This window comes from Pinus tabuliformis, chromosome 8 (assembly GCF_031772625.1).
Source record: "Pinus tabuliformis cultivar Carrire ecotype Pingquan chromosome 8, CPIR1, whole genome shotgun sequence".
NCBI lineage: Eukaryota > Viridiplantae > Streptophyta > Pinopsida > Pinales > Pinaceae > Pinus > Pinus tabuliformis.
The window spans coordinates 296,197,984-296,212,657 of NC_142294.1; the positions used below are offsets into that span (position 1 = coordinate 296,197,984).

General features: G+C 36.5%; 1 protein-coding gene across 1 annotated transcript; it reads right to left on the reverse strand.

Annotated features, from left to right (window-relative positions):
* Positions 1 to 10,597: 10,597 nt before the first annotated feature.
* On the reverse strand, positions 10,598 to 12,166 carry LOC149235292 (patatin-like protein 2). The gene is made up of 5 exons (XM_089368507.1): positions 12,065 to 12,166; positions 11,845 to 11,977; positions 11,230 to 11,528; positions 10,893 to 10,955; positions 10,598 to 10,660 (listed from the first exon to the last, which is right to left on the reverse strand). Exons 1-5 carry the CDS (start codon positions 12,164 to 12,166, stop codon positions 10,598 to 10,600), a joined length of 660 nt encoding a protein of 219 aa, XP_089224633.1.
* Between the last annotated feature and the right edge of the window lie 2,508 nt (positions 12,167 to 14,674).

Here is a 14,674-nt window from a genome sequence, read left to right on the forward strand (position 1 = left end):
AGTGTGAAGTCACACTAGGGACTGATAATAAAGTTTCTGCTATGGGAAAAGGAGAAGTAAATGTCTTAACAAGGAAAGGTGAAAAGAAAACCATAGCAGATGTTTATTATGTTCATGGAATGAAATGTAACCGCATAAGTATTGGACAACTTATTCAAAAGGGGTACAATGTTTTCTTTGTGAATGATGTATGCACCATGTTGGATAAAACACCCATCAGACAATGTATTGCTGAAGTGAAGATGACAAGGAACAAGGTTTTACCTCTCAGAATGAAAGCAGATTTAAAAAATGGAGAAGAAATAGCAGCAGTGACACAAGAGGCTTTCCAAAGCGAACCAAAAGATGAAAATTGGTTGTGGCACTTGAGATTTGGACATATCAACTTTGGAGGTCTTAACTTGTTGAATAGAAAAGGAATGGTAAGAGGATTACCATTGATAGAGAAACCAGACAGCCTTTGTGAAGGTTGTATCTTGGGGAAACAACATAGAGAAAGTTTTCCATCTCAGAAAAGCATAAGGGCAAAAGCACTCTTAGAGATTGTTCACTCATATTTATGTGGACCGATGCAAAATCCATCACTTGCAAGCAGCCACTATGTACTAATATTTATCGATGATTTTGCTAGAAAAACTTGGGTTTATTTCCTGATGAACAAAAGTGAAGTGTTTGAAATATTTTGCAATTTCAAGGCACTTGTAGAAAATGAAAGTGGGCTGCATATCAAAGTTTTAAGAACTGATAGAGGAGGTGAGTATATCTCCAAAGAATTTCTACGTTTTTGTAGAGAAAATGGAATTCAAAGGCAGTTTACCACTAGGTACACTCCGCAGCAAAATGGAGTTGCCGAAAGGAAGAATAAGAAAATCATGGATATGGCGAAGAGTATGTTAAAGGCAAAGCATTTGCCAAATAATTATTGGGTTAAAGCTGTACACTGTGCAGCATACATTTTGAATAGATGCCCTACAAAAGCAATCATGAATAGAGTGCCGGAAGAAGCATGGAGTGGGACAAAGCAAGGAGTCACCCACATGAAAGTTTTTGGATGTGTGGCTTATGCACACATTCCAGATCAACTAAGGAAGAAGTTGGACAGCAAAGGGGAGAAATGTATTTTCATTGGATACAGTGAGGAATCCAAAGCTTATAGGTTGTATAATCCATCTACCAAGAAGCTTATTGTGAGTAGAGATGTTCAGTTCATTGAGGAGGAAGCCTGGGATGGAAGCATAGAGAAAAGAATGAATGTTAAAAAATCTTTGTCTCATGATGAAGATGATGAGAAGATGGCTGAAATACATCCCCAAATAGCAGCACCAACACAAGGACAACAAGGGACACCGTTGAGGAGAAATGAAAGTGCTTCTCCAAGCAAACCACAAGGAGGAAATTCAAGTGCTTCTTCAAGCACTTGTACACAAAATGAAAGAGGTAAGAAGTTCAGAAACTTAAGTGACATTATGAACAAGAGGCAAAAAATGAAGATATGAACTCTTTGTTTGCTTTATATTGTTATGTTGATGACCCTGTTCATTTCGAAGAAGTAATTAAGGATAGGAAATGGATAGAAGCTATGGATGAGAAGATCAATGCCATATAAAGAAACAAGACATGGGATTTAGTTGATCTACCAAAAGGAAAAGAAGTCATTGGAGTTAAATGGGTCTACAAGACCAAGAGTAATGCTGAAAGCAAAATAGAAAGACATAAGGCAAGACTTGTTGTCAAAGGATATAAGCAGCAACTTGGGAGAGACTATAAGGAAACTTTTGCAGCTGTTTGCTAGAATGGAAACCGTGAGAGCAATGTTGTCCGTAGCAGCATAAAACGAGTGGAAAGTTTACCAAATGGACGTGAAGTCAGCATTCCTAAATGTAGTGTTAATGGAAGAGATTTACATTGAACAACCTCTAGGCTATGAAAAGAAAGGTCAAGAGCACAAAGTATGCAGATTGAAGAAAGCTCCTTATGGGCTGAAGCAAGCACCAAGAGCATGGTACAGTAGGATAGATTCCTATCTACTGGAAAATGGATTTGAAAAGTGTGAGGGAGAACCCACCCTCTACATCAAAGAAAAAGATGGTAAAATACTAATTGTTGTGTTGTATGTTGATGATGTTATTTTCACAGGTAATGATGATTATCTTATTGAAAATTTCAAAACAATCATGAAAGAAGAATTTGAAATGACTGACATGGGTTTGCTGAGATACTTCTTAGGAATAGTGGTAGAACAAAATGGAAATGGGATTTTTATCTCACAAGTGAAATATGTTAATGAAGTGTTGGAAAGATTTAATATGCAAGAGAGCAAAGCAGTAATCACTCCCATAGTGATGGGATTAAATCTCAACAAAGAGGACAATAGCAAGGATTTTGGTCCTAACTTGTACAAGAGCATAGTTGGCAGCTTCATGTATTTTACTACAACTAGGTAGGATATAATGAATGCTGTTAGTTTGATTTCCAAATTCATGGAGAGGCCAAAAGAAGCACATTGGCAGGCAGCAAAAAGGATTTTGAGGTATGTTAAATGTACTAAATGGTTTGGCATTTTATATACTGCTTCAGAATGTTCAGATTTAATTGGATACACTGATAGTGATTGGGCTAGAAGTGTAGATGATCGGAAAAGCACATCTGGTTATGTTTTTCACATGGGTTCAGGAGCCATTTCATGGACTTCTAAAAAACAGCCTATTGTAGCATTGTCTATAGCAGAAGTAGAATATGTGGCAGCTACAGTAGCAGTGTGTCAAGCAATTTGGATGAGAAGGATGTTAAGGAGTTTATGCTAAGAGCAAGAAAAAAGAACTGTGATTTTTTGTGAAAATAGCTCAGCTATTGCATTATCTAAGAATTCTGTGTTTCATAAGAGAACGAAACACATTACACAAAGTTTCATTACATCAGGGAATTGGTAAACAATGGAGAAATTGTTTTAGAACACTGCAGAACTCAGGAGCAGGTTGCAGATATTCTGACCAAACCATTGGGGGAGAAAAGTTTTGAGTTTTTGAGGAAATGTCTGGGTATGACTGATAATCCAGCAGTTGAAATTAAAGGGGAGTGTTGAAATGTTACTTTCAACTGCAGTGTCAAAATCGCCAGTTCCCCCGCACCACTTTTTACCGAATGATGGTAATTCTCTTGGAGACAGAAATCACACTCATCAACTGACACGTGCCCTGAGCGGTTTTGCAAATACAACCTTCCCCGGCGCGTAAAGTTCGGTAAAAAGGACTGTGCGATATTGCCGACAACCGTCCGATTAATGTGGGCCGGATCGACGGATTGATTGGCAAGAAGAGCCTATGCTTGGTCGGCTGCCATATGATAGTTATGGACTTCTTCAGGAGAGTGCAGGATGCCAGTACTGTACAATATCTAGATTTTCAGAGCATGCAGATGTCATCTTGAAAAGTGTGCTGGCAAACACAGTAAAACAAGTAAAGCCTTGCAATGGCTGTTATAAGATTGACATGGATGATCCTGAAGCTTGTACTTCTGTTCATGTTGATGTGAGTGATGGAAGGTGTGATCAGGATTGACGAAATTAATACATTTATTACGGTTGTTGAAGTAATTAATGAAAATTTACTGTGGTTGTTGAATGTGGCGAACTTTTTAATTTTATTATTTTTTTTAATTCATGGGAGTAGTTTTTTTATACAAGTAAAAATGTAATTCTATATTATTATGCAATGTAATGCACAGCATGTCTTGATCGCAAATAATGAAAAATGCAGTGAAAGGCAGAGGGCTCCAGTGATTGTAGGAAGTTTTACACATGCGTGGCACGCTCTAATGTTTGTTTTTGATTTGCCGCTTCCGTGAGCGAATTTTGTAACAGTCAGCCTTATTAATGAATAGAAGTCTTTTGTGTGTGTAAAAACTCTGTCCTCCGGAAACAATATTTAGTTTCTCTGTGTCAAAACAGAGCATTATTCTCTGTTCAGTTATTTTTGTTCTGGAATTATCAGAAATTCCCAACAAATCTTACTTATTTATTATTGTAAACATTATTCCAAATTCTTTATATTTACATTTCAAGAAAGTTCAAACAAATAAAAAATATTAAATTAATTAAACAACTTTTGACTTATATTTCAAAAACATTCCATCGCTAAAAATAACACATTAACTTAATCATAATCTAAAAAATTACATATACCATAACATAATTACAAACTAACAGTAATATTAAACTGATTAAGCAACTTCCTGCTCATGTTTCAAAAGCATTCAATCACTGAAGATAACACATTAACTTAATCATGATTTAAAAGAATACATATATCATAACATTATTACAAATTAACAATTCTTTATTTTTATTATTTCGGATATTTTCCATATATTAAACTCGATAGGATCACCTTATCCATGAATAATGTAGTCTTATATGGACATCCAAATTACGTACTTGATTGTTACTCTAATGCCTTAAGACAATTACATTAAATTAAAACTTGAATAATAGTTAACTCTTGAAGTAATTATAACCCATTACCCTGAACTGTGTCTGATCACATGATACCAGTTTTACACTGCCCTACTGAAAAAAACCTACAAGACAAGAAAAAGAATTATGTTACACCAATAGGGACGACCTCAAGAAGACATGTAGATGAGAGAGTTGATCTAATGAAATAATCCTCTCCATCTTAGCTATTTTTTGTTGTTGTTGAGAAAATGGAGCCCAGAATGTTGGGGAATTTTATGATAAATTCCAAACAAATAAACTGAACAGAGAACAATGCTCTGTTTTTCTCAAGGATCTTAACACAAAAAATTTCTGAGCAGACAGAGTTTTACACATACAAATAAAACTTGTATTCATTAATAAAATGCCTAATACAAAATAAGATCTTCTTCCTCCAACAGAGGGATTACACCAGTTCCAAAAACTCACTGTCTCTCAAGAAAAATTTACAATGCTTCAACTGCAAATTTTAACACACTGTTGTGTAAATAATTTCTTACATATTTTGTTGCATGCTCCCTTTTTACTTCGTACTGCTGTGCGTATTTTTCACTTCCATTACATACACAGAAAAAACATAAAAAAAATTACATTACATATTGTTTTTACTTATGCCTTAAGACAAAACTCCCGTGAAATTAAAAAACTATAAAATTAATATCTTTACCAAAACTTACCAACCCACAGTAAATTACATTTACTGTTTTACTAACATTTACTGTTTTACTGACAAAACTGGAGGTAAATAAAACTTCCACTTCACGTAAATTGCTGCAAGCCTGTACATCATGCGATTTGCGATTTGATCGCATCGCGCAATCGCATTCGGTGGAAGAATAAAAATGGAGCACAAACATATGGGTGCGATCTGCGATATGCGATCGGATCGCATCACAACATCGCATCGGAAGAATTCAAGTGAACAGACGGAGGTAGCAAGCATGCATGCGATTTGCGATCTGCGATTTGATCGCATCACAAGGGTAAAATAATGCTGCAGTTGAAATTATCATTTCAACACTCCCCTTTAATTTCAACTGCTGTGTTATCGGTCATACCTAGATATTTCCTCAAAAATTCAAAACTTTTCTAGCCCAATGGTTTGGTCAGAATGTCTGCTATCTGCTCCTAAGTCCTGCAATGTTTTAAGACAATTTCTCCATTGTTTACCAATTCACTGATGTAATGAGACTTTGTATCAATGTGTTTCGTTCTCTTATGAAACACCGAATTCTTGGATAATGCAATAGCTGAGCTATTGTCACAAAAAATTACCGTTCCTTTTGCCTGCTCTTGGCCTAATCTCCTTAACATTCTTCTCATCTAAACTGCTTGACATGCTGCTGCTGTAGCTGCCACATATTCTGCCTCTGCTGTAAACAATGCTACAATAGGCTGTTTCTTAGAAGCCCATGAAATGGCTCCTGAACCAATGTGAAAGAGATAACCGGATGTGCTTTTCCAATCATCTACGCTTCCAGCGCAATCACTATCAGTGTATCCAATTATATCTAAACATTCTGAGACAGTATATAAAATGCCAAACCTTTTAGTAACTTTAACATACCTCAGAATTCTTTTTTCTGCCTGCCAATGTGCCTCTTTTGGCCTCTCCATGAATCTGGAAATTAAACTAACAGCAAACATCATATCCGGCCTAGTTGCAGTCAAATACATAAGGCTGCCAACTATGCTCTTGTACAAACTAGAATCAAAATCCTTGTTGCTGTCCTCTTTGCTGAGTTTTAATCCCATCACTGTGGGAGTGACCGCTGCTTTGTTGTCCTGCGTATTAAATCTTTTCAACACTTCATTAACATATTTTGCTTGTGAGATAAAAATCTCATTTCCACTTTGTTTTACTTCTATTCCTAAGAAGTATCTTAGCAAACCCATGTCAGTCATTTCAAATTCCTCTTTCATGACTGCTTTGAAGTTTTCAATGAAATATTCATCATTACCTGTCAAGATAACATCATCAACATATAACAAAATAATTAGTAATTTACCATCCTTTTCTTTGATGTAGAGAGTGGGTTCTCCCTCACATTTGTCAAATCCATTTTCTAGTAGATAGGAATCTATCCTACTTTACCATGCTCTTGGTGCTTGCTTCAGCCCATAAAGAGTTTTCTTCAATCTGCACACTTTTATCTCTTGGCCTGTCTTTCCATAGCCTAGAGGTTGTTCAATGTAAACCTCTTCTATTAACACTTCATTTAGGAATGCTGAATTCACGTCCATTTGGTAAACTTTCCACTTGTTTTGTGCTCCTATGGACAACACTGCTCTCACGGTTTCCATTCTTGCAACCGGTGCGAAAGTTTCCTCATAGTCTCTCCCATACTGTTGCTTATATCCTTTGACAACCAACCTTGCTTTGTGTCTTTCTATTTTGCTTTCAACATTCCTCTTGGTCTTGTAAAACCATTTGACTCCAATGACTTCTTTTCCTTTTCGTATTTCAACCAAATCTCATGTCTTGTTTCTTTCTATGGCATTTATCTCCTCATCTATGGCTTCTATCCATTTCTTATCGTTAATTGCATCTTCGAAATGAATAGGGTCATCAACATGACAATATAATGCCAACAAAGAATTCATACATTCATCATAAATGTCACTTAAATTTCTGAACTTCTTACCTCTTTCATTTGGTACGCAAGTGCTTGAAGAAGCACTTGAATTTCCTCCTTGTGGGTTGCTTGGAGAAGCACTTTCATTTCTCCTCAAGGGTATCCCTTGCTGTCCTTGTGTTGGCGCTGCTGTTTGGGGATGTATTTCAGCCATCTCCTCATCATATTCATCATGAGACAAACAGTTTTTAACATTCACTGTTTTCTCTATTCTTCCATCCCAAGCTTCCTCCTCAATGAATTGAACATCTCTGCTCACAAAAGACTTCTTGGTAGATGGGATATACGACCTGTAAGCTTTGGATTCCTCACTGTATCCAATGAAAATACATTTCTCCCCTTTGCTGTCCAACTTCTTCCTTAGTTGATCTGCAATGTGTGCATAAGCCACACATCCAAAAACTTTTATGTGGGTGACTCCTTGCTTTCTCCCACTCCATGCTTCTTCCAGCACTCTGTTCATGACTAATTTTGTTGGGCATCTATTCAAAATATACGCTGCACAATGTACAACTTCAGCCCAATAATCATTTGGAAAATGCTTTGCCTTTAGCATACTCCTCGCCATATCAATGATTGTCCTATTTTTCCTTTCAGCTACTCCCTTTTGCTGCGGAGTGTACCTTGTGGTAAACTGTTTGTGTATACCATTTTCTCTACAAAACCATAGAAATTATTTGGAGATATACTCACCTCCTCTATCAGTTCTTAGAACTTTGATATGCAGCCTGCTTTGGTTTTCTACAAGTGCTTTGAAATTTCTAAAATTTTCAAACACTTTACTTTTGTTCTTCAGGAAGTAAACCCAAGTCATTCTAGTGAAATCATCAATGAATGTTAGAAAATATTTTCTGCCTGCTAGTGATGGAGTTTGCATTGGTCCACATAAGTCTGAGTGGACAATTTCTAAGGCTGTTTTTGCCCTTATGCTTTGCCCTGATGGAAAACTTTCTTTGTGTTGTTTCCCCAAGATACAACCTTTACAAAGGCTGTCTCGTTTCTCTATCAATGGTAATCCTCTTACCATTCATTTTCTACTCAACAAATTAAGACCTCCAAAGTTGAGATGTCCAAATCTCAAATGCCACAACCAATTTTCATCCTTTGGTTCTCTTTGGAAAGCCTCTTGGGTAGCTACTGCAATTACTTCTCTGTTTTTCAAATCTGCCCTTATTCTTAGAGGGAACATCCTGTTCCTTGTCATCTTCACTTCAGCAATGCATCATTTACTGGGTGCTCTATCCATGATGGTGCAGACATCATTCTCAAAGAAAACATTGTAAGCCTTTTGAGCAAGTTGTCCAATACTTAAGAGGTTACAATTCATTCCAAGAACATAATAAACATCTTCTATGGTTTTCTTTTCACCTTTCTTTGTAAATATTTTTACTTCTCTTTTTCCCATAACATAAATTTTACTATCAGTCCCAAGTGTGACTTGTGATTTCACATTTTGATCTAAAGCAGAAAATAGGGCCATGTTTCCTGTCATATGGTTGCTACAACCGGAGTCTAAAAACCATATATCATCACTCTTTGTTTCAACCATATTACAAGCTAACAACACATTATCTTGGCTGACATTTTCTCTAGTGATATTTGCACTAGACCTATTGTTCATATCATGCTGTTTTTTTCTACATTCATTTGCATAATGCCAATATTTTTTACAATAATAACATTGGACATTGGATTTTTCATACTTTTGTCCTTGAGCATGATGTTGCCGACTTTGTTGGCTGCTGCCTTGGCCTTGGTTCTGATTTGGATTATTGTCTCTTCCTTGAGCATTTGATGGACTGTTCCTTCCACTTCTGTTTTGGCTTCTACCTTTTCCTCTCTTGTTTCCTCTGCCTTGACCTCTTCCTCTTCCAAAGGACATCTGGGTCTTGAAGGCTTGCTCTAGAGATGAGTTTTCATTTCTACTCAACCTCTTCTCATGTGTTATCAGTGATGCATGAAGTTCATCAACTAAAAAGTTTGTGAGATCCTTTGTCTCTTCTATGGTGGTCACAATCACATCGAACTTTGAGGGTAGGACCCTCAATAGTTTCTCCACAATCTTCCTTTCTTCAAGAGTTTCTCCATGAGACCTTATCTCTATGACCAGACCAATCACATGTGTGAAGAATGAGTCAATATTATCTGACTCCTTCATGCATAGGTTCTCAAAATCTCTCCTCAGCCACAGTAGTTTTGCTGTCTTCACTTTCTCCATGCCTTGATAGGTTGTCTTGAGAGTTTTCCATGCTTCTTTGGATGTCTTGGCTGCTGCTATCATTGGAAACACATTCTCATGCACTGTTTGATATAAAAATATGAGGGCTTTTGAATCCTTCTTCTTATTGCTCTTCAACAGATCTTTCTCTCCGTGTGTCAAGTTATTAAACTGTTCTTCATCTGCTGGTTCTTCAAACCCATATTCAACAAGTTCCCATAAATCTTGTGAGGAAAACATGGCTCTCATGGTTATTGCCCAATAGTCATAGTTTTTCCCATTAAACTGTGGGAGCTGAATGTTAAACATACTCATGCTAGTGCTGGTGCTGGCCATTCTTGCACTCCTTAACTATGCTTCAAATATTTGACTGTGTATTTAAAAATAACTGAGAAATACCTTGGATTCTTTTGCCTGTCTGTTGGAGAAGTTGCTGCAGTAAGAATCCTTCCTTCAACATTTTTGAAACCTTCAAAGAGCCTGAACAAGCTCTGATACCACGGTTGGGAATTTTCTGGTAAATTCCAAACAAATAAACTGAACAGAGAACAATGCTCTGTTTTTCTCCAGGATCTTAACACAAAAAAATTTCTGAGCAAACAAAGTTTTACACATACAAATAAAACTTGTATTCATTAATGAAATTCCTGATACAAAATAAGATCTTCTTCCTCCAACAGAGGGATTACATCAGTTCCAAAAACTCACTCTGTCTCTCAAGAAAAATTTACAATGCTTCAATTGCAAATTTTAACACACTGTTGTGTAAAGAATTTCTTACATACGTTGCTGCATGTTCCCTTTTTACATTTTTCGCTTCCATTACATACACTGAAAAAAACATAAAAAAAATAACTTTACATATTATTTTCACTTATGCCCTAAGACAAAACTCCCGTGAAATAAAAAAACTATAAAATTAAAATCTTTACCAAAACTTACCAACCCACTGACATTCACTGTTTTACTGAAAAAACTAGCGGTAAATGAAACTTCCACTTCACGTAAATCGCTGCAAGCTTGTACATCATGTGATTTGCAATTTGCGATTTGATCGCATCGCGCAATCACATTCAGTGGAAGAATAAAAATAGAGCACAAACATATGGATGCGATCTGCGATATGCCATCAAATCGCATCGCAACATCGCATCGGAAGAATTCAAGTGAACAGATGGAAGCAACAAGCATGCATGTGATTTGCGATCTGCATCGCAAGGGTAAAATAATGTTGCAGTTGAAATTATCATTTCAACACAGAATACCGCTACTTGTGTGATAATCGTAACTTTCTTTCATAGTTCCTTCGCAATGCTACAAGAAGCATTTAAATAATATCAACGTGATTCAAACTGCGAAACAACCATGCTTAAAATATTATTCATTGCTATCATCATCTCACGGATTAATAAAATTTAAATGAGGTCAGCATATTCACCCAGTCAATGCATTTCATGAGTGCCTTCGTCTGGTACTGGCCCATACAGGCCAGTCTGAATATTTACTCTTGAAACAAGATCCTCCAATAGGCTTTCCCTAGATTTACCAGGCTACTGAGGTTCTTCTTTGTTGAGAGAACGCTTGAACTTGCACTTTCAGGTAATTTTACCTGATTCCAATTGTCCAATCTGTTAAACCTCAGTTGATTAAAGATCTTTGTAGATTTTAAAAATATTTCAGAATTGGATAAATGAAAAAGGCGTTAGTCGTGTGAACCAGCTCTTGCCCATTAAATTAGAAAATATTTACTGAATTCAGAAATATTTCCCAAATCTACCATCTAAATTATAAGATGCAACTTAAAACTCTTCAGTATCCAATATATGAAAACATGTAAATAACCCCCACAACTCTAATATTTAGAGGAGGAGAAAGGAAGGTACCTGGATTCTTAGATAGTTCTTCTGTGATTTTGATGCTTGTAACACCACGCTAGAGACAATATCCACCATATCTGCACTTGATTGCATATACATGTCATGTAAGGGGGTATTGCTGTTGTATGACAACCATTGAAACACACCCCACTTTGCGGCCTCAACAACCGTGTAACTAACTGCCTTCTCTCCGGTTCCAAGAGAAACCACCAAGAACTTGCTGGTGTCATATTTAAAACAAATAGCCGCATCAGTCACTGTTAAGCAAGTATTGGTTGCACCAATCCACTTTAATATAACTGACCCTAATTTCGGAGGCAAACAATGAGAAATCTGGATTGCCTGACAGAGACTCTCTAGTAACCTCGTTTATCCCAAGTAACGTCTGCAACACCAAATCACATAACCTCTCTATCAGTCACTAGTAACATTCAAATTTTAGATTTTTGCCATATATTTTACGAATTAAACCAATTGAAAACTTAACGAAATTACAAATTAACAGAATAGTTGGAAATCTGAAAAACATAAATTAATTGCTTAATTTGAAAAACACAAATTAATTGTTTAGTCTCGCTCATGTCCCAAAATCAAGATCTAGATTTCCCAAACCTTACTTACTGGGATTAGAGCTTTCGGTATTTCCCGTGGAATCTTTCGTTTCAAAGTAACAAGCAGGAAGATATGTCGGAGCTGCTAAACTTCCAATGCAGACATCAGACAAAAATGCATCTTTCAAGACCTTCTGTTTGGCCTGCAAAGAGATTTATGATATCATAATTACATTAACTGGGATTCGAAACCATTTCTATTTTAAAATTATGTCAGAAAAAAAGATTACCGCAAAAGTTGTAAATATTGCAAGTTCCTGAGACACGATGTCATATGCCGGAATGAGGACATTAGTTGGCGTCTGGTGCAATCGTGTATTCTTCATATTCATCTTGATGAGCTTGTGCAGCTATTCCCCCGAATATATTGGGCCAAAGAGAGCATGCAGAAATTCCAGGCAACCTCTGTCAATAACTCATCTTAATAAACATGGTTGTTGTTTGGAACGTTAAAAAAAGCAAACAAGGATAAGATATTGGACTCTCACGAGGTCTGTGAAAAAATAGAAGCATATTGTTCTAAATTAAATTTTGTAATGTCCTTTGCAGCAAATAGAGCATGATTTTTTTCATTTGGAGCGGCATCCTCCAGTGCTTGTCCCGGCAATAACGTCGAAATAATCAGCTATCCTTACATCAGGACCGTCAAGTTCCTGTTATAAATTGCCACAACTCACTTTTTCAGATGTAATAAATACCATATCCATTGTTATTGAAAGCTAATCTAACATTTTCCATGTCGAAGGTGGGTTAGATTAATCAATACCTGAAGCTTGGCCTCCAAGAATTCAAGGATAGTTGCTGGAACAATCCCTCGAGCTCCTCCTCCATCAATACTTAAAATCGTTATCATCTTTCCAGCAGATGGTGGGGGATTCCTGCAGGCCATAGCCATGACTAATGATCGACAACTGACAAATACTTTCATATAAAGAGACGATATATTGAATAAATGGAAGCTGTTTATGGGGAATATATTTCAGTGGAGAGGATGTAGTTTATGTGGGATGCGTTGAGTGCAATGTTTATAAATATTCATAACTGATACAGTTTAGGTAAACTGGATCACCTATCCATAGCCTTCAAGCTTCATCTTAGTCTTCACGTTATCAAAAGTAAAATAAAATACGATAAATAGATTGCAGTTTAATAGCAAAATTCACGAAATCTTGCTTCTGAACTTGCGGGAGTAATGGCACAATTGTTTGAAGCACCTATTGTTCTAGCTTCCTGTAGGACTGGTAGCTAGTTGTATCTATTAGTGGCTTCCTATTAGGATTAAAGAATTGGATTAAGTCACTTTATCATGTTAGACCAACAACACCCAAGCATGTGGTCGATGTGGACTTTAATGCGATAGGTGGACCTCAACTGGTTTTGCTTCCAGATTTCCAAATCCGGTTTAGATACTATTTATTTTGCGTGAATGCACGGAGTACTTAGTATTGGTTTCCTTTTTACAGAAAGTTAAAGATTTATATTTAATAAAAAGTTGGTATTTGTGGGAGGTAGCTTTTACGATTGAAAATTATATTAAAAACTAAATAATTTTATATTGCTTTTTTGTTAAATAACCTAAAATAAAATATATCTCATAATAATATTTTTTTAAAAATAAATTAATTTCATCTCATTTTGAATTTGTATTTAATCAAATATTTAGAAGAATCAAACTTCTTAATGCTTCATTTTTTACATAAAAAATTAATAATATTTTCTCAACCGAGTGTCTCGGTTGCTGCAACAGATTGCCTTGGGACAACCCACAACGAGCGTGTGGAGGCTAGGATGGATAGACAGCTGTGTGATTGGCAATGGAAGTAGCTATGTGTCAATGGATCTTCATAACGAAGGTTCACCCGTAGCCAACATTAATTCAATGTCATACGAACTCTTTCTTAGTGGCTCACTGTTCCCGTCGAATTTACTGAGCTGTGATGGAATTTAATTAAACGGATGCTGCCATTGATAGCAACGTTAGTTCCAACAGGTATTGTGGATGTTTTATGGCGCATAGGGGAATATTCCCATTGTCGTGGCTGCTTTATGGTGAGTAAATTGGTAATTCCAATGAACAATTGGGAAACTCTGTAGATCTCTTGGTTGGTGCTCAGGAATCATGAGGACCAAGCCAGGAGGTACTGGTCCCCTCTGCTCTTTGCTTCTCATTTTCATGTCGGCTGTTACTTACATTTTCATTTTGTGGAATTCATTGGTGACAGGGTTCATCTATAATTGGGGAGTCTCCTCTTTCTCAACTCCAACCGCTAGAATTCTTATTCTCAGATATATTGTTCCATTCTAATTCTTTTCTCAACTAGAATTCTCATTCTCAGATATATTGTTCTTTTCTCTATAGCTCATTGCTAGTTGTAATTGTGTCTTCTTTAATTCATGTTGTAATTTTGTTTTTCTTTTAATTCAAGTTTTCATTTTTAATTTCATTTTTCCCATAATGTTTTAATAATTTTATTTTTTTTTTTATTTTTTTTTTAATAAAAAAAAATGAGATGGCTCTCACCTATCTCCCTATCTTTCCCCCAAGTCTCTATGTTGGCATTGTACTTTTCCCTAAGTTGTTAACATGGCTCGCGAGAGCAAGCTGAAGGAGGGGAGCTAGGGGCCATAGAGCTCATAACAGCAGTAAAGCTCTAACCCAAGCTCAAGGAGGAGAGCTAGGAGCCACAGAGCTCACAACAATAGTAAAGCTCTAACCCAAGCCCTAGGTACTTAGAGTACATGAAGTTGGTTATTCAACCGGAATTCAGTGACATTGAGAAGAAGATTGCAGAGGAAAGAGACGATGTATTGGACCCGGAGGTTATGGCGAACGTGTTAGA